General features: G+C 42.2%; 1 protein-coding gene across 1 annotated transcript in view; it reads left to right on the top strand.

The window, feature by feature from the left end:
• Positions 1 to 9,349, top strand: part of LOC109883435 (reticulon-4 receptor-like) — a 119,931-nt gene extending 110,582 nt beyond the window's left edge. Inside the window, exon 2 of the mRNA XM_020475478.2 lies at positions 7,208 to 9,349. Within this exon, the coding sequence (XP_020331067.1) occupies positions 7,208 to 8,622 (1,415 nt within the window). The 3' untranslated portion in view covers positions 8,623 to 9,349. The remainder of the gene's footprint in view (positions 1 to 7,207) is intronic.
• The last annotated feature ends 5,157 nt before the right edge of the window (positions 9,350 to 14,506 follow it).

Raw genomic sequence — 14,506 nt, 5'->3', positions numbered from 1 at the left:
ACAATTGAATGTGCTAAGTGGCAAGGGCTTTGGGTTTGGGGGTGCAGAGAGATAACTGTATGGAAGAAACCTCTAAAAACCTCCCATAGGGACTTCAATGTCATCTATTACAATCTTCCCATTTTACCGTGATGACATGAGGTTGTATTGAGGGCATGTTGGTTGGATTCCAACTACAAATCAGGACAAGTGGTCATAACTTCATCCCAGACTTTAAGTGATTTGCTGGAATAAATGATGTCACAGGTTTTTTTAAAAGTTGGTCTCGGCATTGTGTTGACCATTTTAGAAATGATGACAAGCATTCTAAACATGCTGTGCTTTGAGGCCTTCACCCAGTGACTTGCTAGATTATATTGTGTCAGTGTTGTATAATTTTTTTCTGGTAATGTTTCCCATTTTACAAGTGAAGAGTCGTGCATCTGAAAATACAGTGTTTTGGGGCCAGTAGTTCACAATCTGGTATTGTTTACATATTTTCACTTCTCACTTCTCCCACACATAACGCCCATCCTTCTCTCCTCATCCCCCCTCCCCTCACACACACACCCAGCTACACACACTGTTGCTCCCTTCTTTCTTTCTTTCTTTCTTTCTTTCTTTCTTTCTTTCTTTCTTTCAGATGTGTGGCAGACAGAACATGATCTGTCCCTCTGCCCCTCCGCTAATTGTGTCCTTGTCTGCATGCTAGACCATGGTGTCCCCTAGAAACACACACACACATGCACACTCAAATGCAAATGCGCACACACACACTTTCACATATGCACACACAAACACACACAGAGCAGGCAGGGACCAGGTAGTGACTCCAATGTGGCATATTGTCCTAAACACCCGGGTTTGATCAGGATGCGCACATCTTTATTTACTGATACAAGAGAGCATCTGTTCCATCCCTGCATAATGTTCTTTGGGGAAAACATTTAGGAAAAGTAGTTCCATGCTTGTATGTTCCTGGGGGGAAGCATTTAGGAGTGGTACCAACTTTTCAAATCCGGTCACCATTCAGTCAAAATGTAGGTCCTTAGATGACAGTAGGGAAGAGGTTTTAATGCACTCTCACCATGCACAATCACTTGGGTTTACAACCACTTTGTGACAGCGCTTTGGGAAAATAACACCACATCACCTGATATGACTGATCTAAATTATTCATTTCAACATGATATAAGAGGGCATTTGTATGCATGAATGCATTTACAACAAACCGCCTAACGTACAAACATCTTGAATATATTAAGAACATGTTGAAATCCACATAGAAACAACAATCACTAATGTTGTGTGAGTAAAGAAAGAAAGAGGCCATTGCATCCCTTGAGATGCTCTGTGTCATCTATCTCAGAGAGAGACATCACTTCTCTTCCCTTCCTTTCCACACTCCTCTCCTCTCTGCTGAAGGATAATACTGTCATGTTACCCATCCGGGCCCAATCCAAGCCTCTTCAGAGTGAAGCCAGTATGATGGATTGCAGATCCCCTGGATCCCCTTTTGGCATGCCCTGTGTGCTCTCAAGGTGCTGCCAGGGTTGGGATAGGATGCCTCTATCATGCTGAGAGAAAGCCATGGATGGGGCTAGAGTAGTGAAGTAGTTCACACATACACACACACAGCCAGGGATGTATGCAAATGAGCTGGAGGGTGTCAGGCTTGTCATGCACTGCTGCGCTAAGTAAACAGCGCTCTCTGGCTGCTCCCACTTATGTCCTCCTTACCCCTCCTCACCCCTCGCTATTATCTGGAGTGTTCTCTGTTCTCCCACATTGTTCATAGTCTTTTGTTTTGTTTTGGCAAATAATACAATTAGACAAGTGAGGATTATGCTTGATGTCTGCCATTCATCACCAGGTTGTTAACTATCTGGTCATATCTCCACCTCTGTCCCCCTGTCCGCCTCTCTGTCTGTGTCACAAATGGCATAGTGCTTTGGTCAAAAGTAGTGCACTATATAGGGACTAGGGTGCCACTTGGGACTCAGGCTTTGCATCCTTTTGTGAAGACAATTGCTTCTCTAACACGGAAGCGAGCCTGAGTCATTGAGCTTCAGTTTACTAAAAGCTTGGGAGGATGTTTGACTTTGTATCGTCGCCATAAGACAAAGAGGTTCTTGGCTCATCTTAGACAGAGTTAAGATTGCTGTTGGACCATAACAGATTTTTCTCGTGGGATGCCAGTTTCTGAAACACCCGTTTCTGGAGTTGTGGATGTGTGACATTGTGCTGTGTTGGGCTGTGTTTCGACACACCAGATAGGGGAGATTCAATGTTGAAACCAAAGCTAGCAAAGCAAAATAAGATATTTCTTTGTGGATTTATGCTACATTTTGTGATTGTTTGATATGAAGGTTGGCACCAAAATGATAACACTGTTATATACTGTATGTATTCAGGTAACACTTTACATTAGGTTGCCCCTATTACTATGTAACTAGCACATTCATAACTGTTGTTAACATAATAGTTTCATAGGTTTTACTATGTAACTACATGGTAATAGGGTTGTTGCGGAATCAGTTATTAAACAATTGGAAAAAGGAATATGTGATTACACATTCACTTGCTGAAGGTTATTCCATCACCTGGCTCAAAGGCTATTCCGAATCAAGTGTATTGTAAGAACAATGTAGTTACATGGGATATACTTGTCATTATCATGTACCTAACCAGGAGCAAGCAACATAAAATGAGACCCAGTAGTGTATAAGCTTTATAATTACTTAGTTACAATGAAACAACCTTTGCAGACCATAGGCTATCCAGGAGAAATTTGGAGACAGGAGGACATTCAATTAAATACCAACGACAAATTAAGAGACAGAAATTGTATGTGACTTCCATTTTGTCTGCAGAGGACAGTTTGAGAGGTGATAGGTCAGTGTGACATAATTTCCTGGTAAACTCATACAACATTGTTTACATTTAGCTTTTTTATATTTTGGTCGAGGTAATTGATGTAGTATGTACACGTAGCTAGCGTTAAAGTGACCATACAAAAATAATAAACAGAGAGTAGCAGCAGCGTAAAAGAGGGGTCTGGGTAGCCCTTTGATTAGCTGTTCAGGAGCCTTATGGCTTGGGGGTGGAAGCTGTTAAATGGTATCAAGAATATGCATATCCTTGCTTCAGGTCCTGAGCTACAGGCAGTTAGATTTGGGTATGTCGTTTTACGCAGATTTTTTTTTTTAAAGGGTCTTATCCTTTTAACCTTTTTGTTCACTATTTATTTACATGTTTGTACATTCAAAAGAACAATAAATAAATAAAAAAGAAGCCAAAAGAACACTGACATCACACTGACCTCTCACAACTCTCCTATGCAGCCAAGTGGAAGTTACATGTTATTTCTGTCTCTTCATTTGTCATGTTTTTAATGTGCAAATTTCAATGTAAGTCTCCAAAATAGTGAAATAACATTGTAAACAAAATGTTTTATGAGTTTTATCATGATTTAGTAAAGTTTCTTAACTGAGTTGGAAAACGTGTTGACATTAGGCTACCAGTGCCTAGCTAGCCATCTAGCTAACGTAAACTCACCCCATTCCGTACAAATGTGCGCGACCGCAACATTCAAACGTGGCTACAAAGTAAACTAATGGGACTGTAGCGACTGTGTTGACGTCAAAATCGGGGGTGGGAACTAGGTTTCTATTCAAGCATTGATCAACATGGTAATGGCACTATAGTATTGGAGAAAAGTTGAAAAAACTGACCCTCCGTTACATCTTGACGTGTCATGTCGTAACGTACAGCACGCATAAAGCAACTATTTCTGTCTTACAATCTCTCTCCACCAGGTGTAACACTTTTATCATCCTTTAAAAACAAGAAATGGACAGTGACGGGGGTAAGGGGGGATACCTAGTAATTTTTTGCATCATCATCATTCTCAAAGCCGCTGTTTACTTCTAAGATCACTTTAGCACCGCCCTAAAAACCCAATTAAAATTTGACACAAACCTTCAAATAGGTATGTAATGACAAATTATATAAACTCTATAGTGTTGTATTTAAATTTTAGAGGCGATAAGGTGATAAATTGGACAGATCGAGTGAAAAAAAACAATTTTCCCACACAACATCTCTCCTTCTCATTATCACGCATTAGTTTCACTTCCCCACCCGCCATTTTTAAAAAGACCCGACGGGGCTCATTGCCTGCTTAAATTATGCAGAAACGGGCAGCGTTTAGGTCATGTAATTGATTATGTTGGAAAGGAGAGAAATTGTGCTTTACAATGGTATTGACATTACAGTTGATCTGGAAGTATTACGTTTCTGGGGTGCTAAAATAAGGGCAATTGTACGGACCAAGGCAATGTATGAATTTACGTGAGTTTACGTTAGCTAGCTACATTAGTGAATGATGGGGAAATGCTAGCTAGATAGCTAGCTTTACCACCCTGTATTTTTACTAACTAAAATAGTTATTGCTTTGAGTTTGAAATGGTTGAAAATGAATCTTTGTCAAATCCATTAAAGAAAAGTCCCTTGGTTAGCCTATTGTCTGCAAAGGTTGTTATATTGTAACTACAAAGCAATTGAAATGTCACTTCAATTTATATTGTTGCTTTTTCCAAAACAGAAATAAACTTTTTTGAAAAATAGCCGGTAGTTAATGACAGGGAGTGTCTTGTTACAATTGTTGTTACATGTAACAAAGTCCGGTTTTGGTTTCAGTTATTAATATGGTAATTCACAGGTGACGTTCAAATGTGTAATTACAAAACAGTTGCATAGTGGAACAAGAAAATGTGTAATAACATCAGTAGTTACACATGTGGAATAACCTTCATCAAGTGAATGTGTAATTACTCATTCCTTGTTTAAATTATGTAACTGATTCCTCAACCCTATTACCATTTAATTACATAGTAAAACATATGTAACTACTATGTTGTTAACACAGTTATAACTGTGTGGTTATTATTACACAGTTATTAATCACGGAAGTGTAAGCACTGTAAAAATAAGGTGCAAGAGGTGATGAGGGCAAAAACGGCTTTGGACTTCTTAATTCTGTTTGACAACACTAATGGCAAGGCATTTGACACAGTCCTATAGATGTAGGATCTTAATTTGATCACCCTGTTGCAGGACAACTTTACTGCAATGCAGGAAATGTAAAACTTGTAGTGTATTTGAGGTTTTTAAAAGGCTTCTGAGTTTTGCCATTTCCACCTTTACATTTCAGACTTGAAAAATGTGTCAACCCTTACAAAATTGTCCTTTTAATTATAATCCACATTTCCTATTTCTGAATGATTATTTTCCTGCTGTAGCAAACTGTCTGTAATTAATATCCTACATCTCTATATAAAGAAAGCAGGCAGAAGGCAATAGTTAGTATTGTAAAACTGATAACACCTGATTGGCTTAGACTATACTGTCAGTCAAAAGATGCTATTGAAGACCATTATAGAACATTATACCGGGAGCTGAGAAAACCAGGTCTCCAACATACAACGCATGGGTGGAAATAAGACAATGAGCGGAGATGCGGTGAGGAGATACAAAGCCTGCTGCAGTTACAAAACAATATATTGCTATTGTTAGAGAAACAGGTGGCTGGGAACTGGGAGGGAAAAGTGTTGTGATGCAGAAATAAAGAGTAGTGGAAGGAAACTTAACAGGTTTCTGGTGGCATAGTGTGTCTGGCTGAAGGCTGAAGAGGGAGATTGGAGAGAAAGTGCAGCAGGGGGCTGCTGTCAAGCCACACCACAGCTCCCGCTTAACAATGGCCAGGGATGAGCTGCTACAACTGCTGCATGAAGAACAGGAAGGGATGGAGGGATGAGGGAGGGGGATGAAGAGAGGGAGGGGTGGATTAAAACCAATTCAGAGGGAGGAAGAGAGGCACGGAGAGGGATGTAGTGGAGGAGGAGGAAAGAGAGATGGAGTGAGATAGGGAGGGAGGCAGGGGAGGAAAAACAGGAGTGGTGGAGAGAAGGAAGGAAGGAGGGAGTGAGTGAAGGAGGGTAAAGCTCATGCATTTTCCAGTACTTCACTACCTGTCACGGCAGAGCCTAGGATTCCAGTGATGGCTGTGGCAGCTGTGAATGGAAATCCACACTTAGGACAGGCGCTAGGGCTGGATTCACTGAGATTTGGACAATATCTGCCAGTAACACCTGACACCTGACATGACATATTGGATTTGGCATCTCCTGCTGTCACACTTTGAAATCTTGATCTGCATTTGATGAATTAGTGAAATCGCTATACTTGTATCTGTGCTGTATCTACATGTTCCGGTGTTAGGTTAGCAATAACCCATAACTCCTATAACTCAAGCGGAAATGAATTACTTCTGGAAACAATTAGAAACACAACAGTGATAACAGATAACTTATTTTAAGTGATATCAAATACTATTTGAACCCAGTTCTGCTCTCCGCCCTGAAAACTAGCATCAAGATCTCAGCCTCTCAGCCAGGCACGAAAGGGTCCAGGCTCCCACTACACTTATCTTTACGCGACAGGCTAAATGTCAAACATTAGTTCCATCCACCCTATCAGCGTTAGTTGATTCTGCTTAAAAGCTACACACCCATATTTAATGAATCAGCTTCTTGGGACCCCTCTCCTCAATCGTCCAGGTCTTCATGCTTGCGTTAGAAGCAAGGAGGAAATGGGTCCACAGGGGCAAATAATCACTGACGGTTTTCTCTTTAAAGACACACTGCATCACTAGTTAGGAGAGGACTATGTGAGAGCCTAGAGCAGGGCTCTCCAACCCTGTTCCTGGAGAGCTACCGTCCTGTAGGTTTTCGCTCCTACCCCCGTTTATAAACCAGCAAATTATTAGAATCAGGTGTTCAAGATTAGGGTTGGAGTGAAAACCTACAGTACAGTTGCCCTGGCCTAGAGGGTGTTCCACTGCCTTTTTATGCTGCAAAATATTCTGGGATTACTTTCTGTAAATGTAAAGGAAAGTGCTGTAATGGTGATTGGATAGATGGTATATGTATTGAAGTTCAATATTAGGCCAGTGTCTAATTACAAAAATTGACCAGGGAGATCAGGGAACAATATTGTAAAGTTTTTGTTTTGCTTTAGAGGAAAGCAAAATCGAAAACCAATCAAGAGATAGGCAGAGATGTTCACATTTACAAACCATTTACAAATCACATTTATATTGAAATTAAGATGAAGTATTTTTATGTACTTATAGAACTGACCCACTCATCTCTTCTTCTCTCTCCAGGGGGCCGATTCCTGTTCCTTGTGTTGTGGTTAAACCTGGTGCCTCGAGGAGCAGAGGGCTGCCCGGTCAAATGTGTGTGTTACAGTGAGCCACGGCCCACCGTGGCATGCCAGCAACAAGGACTGTTCTCCATCCCCAATGAGATCCCTGTGCAGAGCCAGCGGATATTCCTCCAGAGCAACAAGCTGACCGTGGTCCGCTCCACCAGCTTCAGCTCTGTGCACAACCTCACCGTCCTCTGGATGTACTCCAACAACATCAGCCACATCGAAGCTGGGGCCTTCTATGGTCTGGAGCGGCTGGAGGAGCTGGACATTGGGGACAACAGTAACCTGAGAATCATCAGCCCCACGGCCTTCAGGGGCCTGTCCAAGCTCCACACCCTCCACCTGCACAGGTGCGGCCTGTCGGAGTTACCTGTTGGAGCGTTCCAGGGACTGTTCTCCCTACAGTACCTTTACCTGCAGGACAATAACCTACTGGCCCTGCACGATGACACTTTCCTGGACCTGGCCAACCTCACCTATCTCTTCCTGCACAACAACAAGATCAAGACCGTATCGGACCACATGCTGCGTGGCCTCATTAACCTCGACCGCCTGTTGCTGCACCAGAACCGGGTGATCTACGTCCAACCAAGAGCATTCAGTGACCTGAGAAAACTGACCACACTGTTCCTGTTCTACAACAACCTGACCGTGCTGACTGGGGAGACCATGGACCCGCTGGGGTCCCTCCAGTACCTGCGTCTCAATGGGAACCAGTGGGTCTGTGACTGTCGGGCCAGGACCCTGTGGGACTGGTTCAAACGCTTCAAGGGCTCCAGCTCAGAGCTCGAGTGTAACGTCCCATTGGAGTTGTTTGGGAAGGACCTGAAACGGCTGAAGAGTGATGATCTGGAAGGGTGTGTGGAAACTCCTCAGATCCAAACCCAGCTCTTTAGCTCCAACCTGTGGTCTGGAAAATTTCCCTCCACGGAATATCCCCTGGGAAATGGAATTCCCAGGTGTTGTCTTCCAGATAATGATAAGTCCTCTATCATCTCCGAGAAAACCATCCCTGACCCCTCATCCTACAACAGCCGCCAGATCACCAACAACCCCCTCAAGGAGAAGGAGAACATATCCAAGACCAAATTCAGAGAGCAGGAGCGAACAAAAAATGAGACCACCCGGAATAAGCAGAGTCTTAACGACGGGCCTCTGGGGACTCTGTCCAACAACCTTGACCAGTCCTTAGTCCAACTGCAAGATCTGGAACCTTCTACAGCCCCAACCAGGAAGAAAAAGAAGTGCACTAAAAAACCCAAATCCGATGCACAATGTCTCAAAGGCCATGGATCTACAATGCAGGTGGAGCTGAGTTTTATCTTCATGTCCATAATCTGGTTCTGGTTCTCTATGGTCATGTCTTAGGACATTAGGGCCTGGGATGGGATTCATGCTAAATAAACATTGTTGGGACTCACAGATTGTTATTAATGCTCATGACAATGATACAGAATCTATCTGCAGTGATCTCTAACCTCCACTAACAGCCCAGAGACTGATAACACAGGAGGTCAGGTTTGGACCCATCGCCAGGGTAACAAGGACTTACGATAATAAAGAAGTTAACAAAAAAGGATGCCTTTACAGAACATGTCTCATCTAATGTATATAACAAATCAGTGCCCAAAATTGTTTGTTCTGTATGTACTGTACCTTGTCTAAGCTACACCACTTTGGAGACTCCTTATTCCTTTTTCTGTCTCAAAAGCTTTTACTGCTGAGACAGTGACTGCTTAGACAGACCACAAAAAAATGAATAAAAAATAACATGAATTCAGAGGGTCTGAACGAACACAAAGAACGTTTAGGGTCTGTTTGTTGAAAAATAGATTTTCACTCCCCCATTATTTATTCAAAAAGTGTTGCATTTGTCGGGTACTGTTATGTTTTTTATGTTTATAAGTAAAGACAAATGTTTATTCTCTCCCCAGTTTGAGTTGTGTTTTCATCACAGTATGGGTACGGGTAGCATTGGCTAAAATAATGCTGTCTAAATGTTTCACAGAGATTGCAATGGAATCATAGATATGCATTTTATTTTACTTGTGTACAAGTATGAATATATTATGAATAAAAGTTATCCTTTCCTATAGCTGGTTGGTTATTGATGTGTTATTTTTAGGCACTGGAGGATAGCTCTCATTTATAACTAATAATCACACAGAATTCAACAGCATTAAAGATAATCACTCATGACTACTCAATCAAACTCAGCACAAAATGTAACGTCCTCTCACTGTCAACTGCTTTTATTTTCAGTAAACTTAACATGTGCAAATATTTGTATGAACATAACAAGATTCATCAACTGAGACATAAACTGAGCAAGTTCCACAGAAATGGAATAATGTGTCCCTGAACAAGGGCGGGGGATGTCAAAATAAAAAAGTAACAGTCAGTATCTGGTTTGGCCACCAGCTGCATTAAGTACTGCAGTGCATCTCCTCCTCATGGACTGCACCAGATTTGCCAGTTCTTTCTGTGAGATGTTACCCCACTCTTCCACCAAGGCACCTACCTGCAAGTTCCTGGACGTTTCTGGGGGCAATGGCCCTAGCCCTCACCCTCCGATTCAACAGGTCCCAGACGTGCTCAATGAGATTGAGATCCGGGCTCTTCACTGGCCATGCCAGAACACAGTATGGCTGGTGGCATTGTCCTATTGGAGGGTCATGTCAGGATGAGCCTGCAGGAAGGGTACCACATGAGGGAGGAGGATGTCTTCCCAGTAATGCACAGCATTGAGATTGCCTGCAATGACAACAAGCTCAGTCCGATGATGCTGTGACACACCGCCCCAGACCATGACGGACCCTCCACCTCCAAATCAATCCCGCTCCAGAGTACAGGCCTCGGTGTAACGCTCATTCCTTCGACGATAAACGTGAATCCAACCATCACCCCTGTTGAGACAAAACCGCGACTCGTCAGTGAAGAGCACTTTTTGCCAGTCCTGTCTGGTCCAGCGACGGTGGGTTTGTGCCCATAGGCCACGTTGTTGCAGGTGATGTCTGGTGAGGACCTGCCTTACAACAGGCCTATAAACCCTCAGTCCAGTCTCTCTCAGCCTATTGCGGATAGTCTGAGCACTGAAAGAGGGATTGTGCGTTCCTGGTGTAACTCTGGCAGTTGTTGCCATCATGTCCCTGTCCAGCAGGTGTGATGTTCGGATGTACCGATCCTGTGCAGGTGTTGTTACACGTGGTCTGCCAGTGTGAGGACGATCAGCTGTCCGTCCTGTCTCCCTGTAGCTATGTCTTAGACGCCTCACAGTACGGACATTGCAATTTATTGCCCTTAGGCAAGTTCACGCAGATGAGCAGGGATCCTGGGCATCTTTCTTTTGGTGTTTTTCAGAGTCAGTAGAAATGGCTCTTTAGTGTCCTAGGTTTTTATAACTGTGACCTTAATTGCCTATTGTCTGTAAGCTGTTAGTGTCTTAACGACTGTTCCACAGGTGCATGTTCATTAATTGCATGGGAAACCGTGTTTAAACCCTTTACAATGGAGATCTCTGAAGTTATTTTGATTTTTACAAATTATCTTTTAAAGACAGAGTTTATATTGCTTCCGCAGACTAATGCTTACGAATGTAATGTAATACTGTACATGTCCAGACATACAGTTGGCCATTGGTAGTGTCTGAATTCATTCGCACATACAGTAATAATTATGAGACCTTATTATACATTCTGTATGATCTAATGGACATCATGACATAATTAATTACCTAAATAATAGCAGAGGCAGGTTTCCTCTTACACTGCCAACTCAGATATTACATCATCAACATTCAACATTCATAAAAATGTACAACAGCATTGTTATACTGTTTGAATGAGGTATGTGAAAAATATACACCTCATAATACTATAAAAAGATCCCTCAGATGTTTTCAGCAAAAACTGCCCTCAGCTCTAGTGAACAACAGCTAGTGAAACCTCACATTACACTTCACCTATGTGTACAGTAAGTAGACCGTAATCTCTCCCTCAATTAATCTGTAATCTCTCCCTCAGTTCCTTCTAAAACAGATGGCAGGCCCACACTCTGGCCCATTTTCTTCCTTGAGGCCCCCATTATTAGCCAAATAATGATCGTTCTGTGCAAGAGCCCCAACTTAGACAGGCCCACTGCGTAAAGATGGACCAGCTCTATTGCCAGTCCGTTTCTGGCCCAGGCCTACTGTGGCAAGGAAGGCTCATTTTTTGTGACTGATTACAGAGTGCTTTGTCAAAGGTGGCCTGATCTCAATGTAGTACTCCACATTTACTTCTTTCTCCTCTCAGTTCTCTACGGGATACTGGCGTCTGCTGCTAGATGAGTGACATGCTGGCTCCACTGTGTTTGTGTGTGTGAGGTCATAGCCGGGAGACCACATGTCATACTTTTCACCTTTCACTATTTTTCTGTCTTTTACATTATTTTTTCTTTCTCTACTCGGTGGGAGGCTAAAGGCCTCAACACTGCTATGTCTATAGAGAGTGCCCATACACCTTTCATTACACCTTTCATTATGTCTATAGAGAGTGCCCATTCACCTTTATTATGACCTCTAAAGCTATTTTATTCTCAGCTTTTTAACTTTGTGGGGGTCTAAATGTATCTGGTCTAATGTCATCAAAGTTGATATGTCTGTAAAGACAAAAGCATCAAAATATGCTTTTGGTGTGACCTCTAAAAGCTATTTGAAAAAGCACGACACAGAATAATAGGTCATAAAAGCCCATTTGGTATAGCTATACAACTGTTTCTTTGTTCAAATGCCCTGCATGTGTCAAGTTGCTTGAGCATTAACTGCAGACACAGTATGCCACTTGCCTTGGGGCAACTGACAGAAAGATCAAGTAAAATTTATGTACAGTGCATTCGGAAAATATTCGAACCCCTTCCTTTTTTCCACATTATGTTACGTTACAGTCTTATTCTAAAATGGATATAATAATAAAAAAATTCCGCTCATCAATCTATATAAAATACCCCATAATGACAAGGTGAAAACAGGTTTAGAAATGTTTGCAAATGTAGAACAATAAAAAAAACAAAATACCTTATTTACATAAGTATTCAGACCTTTTGCTATGAGACTCGAAATTGAGCTCAAGTGCATCCTGTTTACATTGATCAGCCTTGAGATGTTTCTATAATTTGAATGGAGTTCAGCTGTGGTAAATTTAATTGATTGAACATGATTTGGAAAGGTACACACCTGTCTATATACAGTGCCTTGCAAAAGTATTCGGCCCCCTTGAACTTTGCGACCTTTTGCCACATTTCAGGCTTCAAACATAAAGATATAAAACTGTATTTTTTGTGAAGAATCAACAACAAGTGGGACACAATCATGAAGTGGAACTACATTTATTGGATGTTTCAAACTTTTTTAACAAATGAAAAACTGAAAAATTGGGCGTGCAAAATTATTCAGCCCCTTTACTTTCAGTGCAGCAAACTCTCTCCAGAAGTTCAGTGAGGATCTCTGAATGATCCAATGTTGACCTAAATGACTAATGATGATAAATACAATCCACCTGTGTGTAATCAAGTCTCCGTATAAATGCACCTGCACTGTGATAGTCTCAGAGGTCCGTTAAAAGAGCAGAGAGCATCATGAAGAACAAGGAACACACCAGGCAGGTCCGAGATACTGTTGTGAAGAAGTTTAAAGCTGGATTTGGATACAAAAAGATTTCCCAAGCTTTAAACATCCCAAGGAGCACTGTGCAAGCGATAATATTGAAATGGAAGGAGAATCAGACCACTGCAAATCTACCAAGACCTGGAGAAGACTGATCAGAGATGCAGCCAAGAGGCCCATGATCACTCTGGATGAACTGCAGAGATCTACAGCTGAGGTGGGAGACTCTGTCCATAGGACAACAATCAGTCGTATATTGCACAAATCTGGCCTTTATGGAAGAGTGGCAAGAAGAAAGCCATTTCTTAAAGATATCCATAAAAAGTGTTGTTTAAAGTTTGCCACAAGCCACCTGGGAGACACACCAAACATGTGGAAGAAGGTGCTCTGGTCAGATGAAACCAAAATTGAACTTTTTGGCAACAATGCAAAACGTTATGTTTGGCGTAAAAGCAACACAGCTCATCACCCTGAACACACCATCCCCACTGTCAAACATGGTGGTGTCAGCATCATGGTTTGGGCCTGCTTTTCTTCAGCAGGGACAGGGAAGATGGTTAAAATTGATGGGAAGATGGATGGAGCCAAATACAGGACCATTCTGGAAGAAAACCTGATGGAGTCTGCAAAAGACCTGAGACTGGGACGGAGATTTGTCTTCCAACAAGACAATGATCCAAAACATAAAGCAAAATCTACAATGGAATGGTTCAAAAATAAACATATCCAGGTGTTAGAATGGCCAAGTCAAAGTCCAGACCTGAATCCAATCGAGAATCTGTGGAAAGAACTGAAAACTGCTGTTCACAAATGCTCTCCATCCAACCTCACTGAGCTCGAGCTGTTTTGCAAGGAGGATTGGGAAAAAATGTCAGTCTCTCGATGTGCAAAACTGATAAAGACATACCCCAAGCGACTTACAGCTGTAATCGCAGCAAAAGGTGGCGCTACAAAGTATTAACTTAAGGGGGCTGAATAATTTTGCACGCCCAATTTTTCCGTTTTTGAATTGTTAAAAAAGTTTGAAATATCCAATAAATGTCGTTCCACTTCATGATTGTGTCCCACTTGTTGTTGATTCATCACAAAAAATACAGTTTTATATCTTTATGTTTGAAGCCTGAAATGTGGCAAAAGGTCGCAAAGTTCAAGGGGCCGAATACTTTCGCAAGGCACTGTAAGGACCCACAGTTGATAGTGCCTGTCAGAGCAAAAACCAAGCCTTGAGGTCATTGGAGGTCGACAAGAACACAATGGACTTCATCATTCCTAAATGGAAGAAATTTGGAACCGTCAAGACTCTTCCTAGAGCTGGCCGCCTTGCCAAACTGAGCAATCGGGGGAGAGGGACCTTGGTCAGGGAGGTGACCAAGAACTGAATGGTCACTGACAGAGCTCCCGAGTTCCTCTGTGGAGATGGGAAAACCTTCCAGAAGGACAACCATTTCTGCAGCACTCCACCAATCAGGCCTTTATGGTAGAATGGCCAGACGGAAGCCACTCCTCAGTAAAAATGACAGCTGGCTTGGAGTTAGCCAAAAGGCACCTAAAGGACTCCAGACAATGAGAAGAAGATTCTCTGGTCTGAGGAAATGAAGATTGAACTCTTTG

Source organism: Oncorhynchus kisutch, linkage group LG3 (genome assembly GCF_002021735.2).
Source record: "Oncorhynchus kisutch isolate 150728-3 linkage group LG3, Okis_V2, whole genome shotgun sequence".
In the NCBI taxonomy this organism is placed as follows: Eukaryota; Metazoa; Chordata; class Actinopteri; order Salmoniformes; family Salmonidae; genus Oncorhynchus; species Oncorhynchus kisutch.
This window is presented reverse-complemented; position numbering and strand designations above follow the sequence as displayed.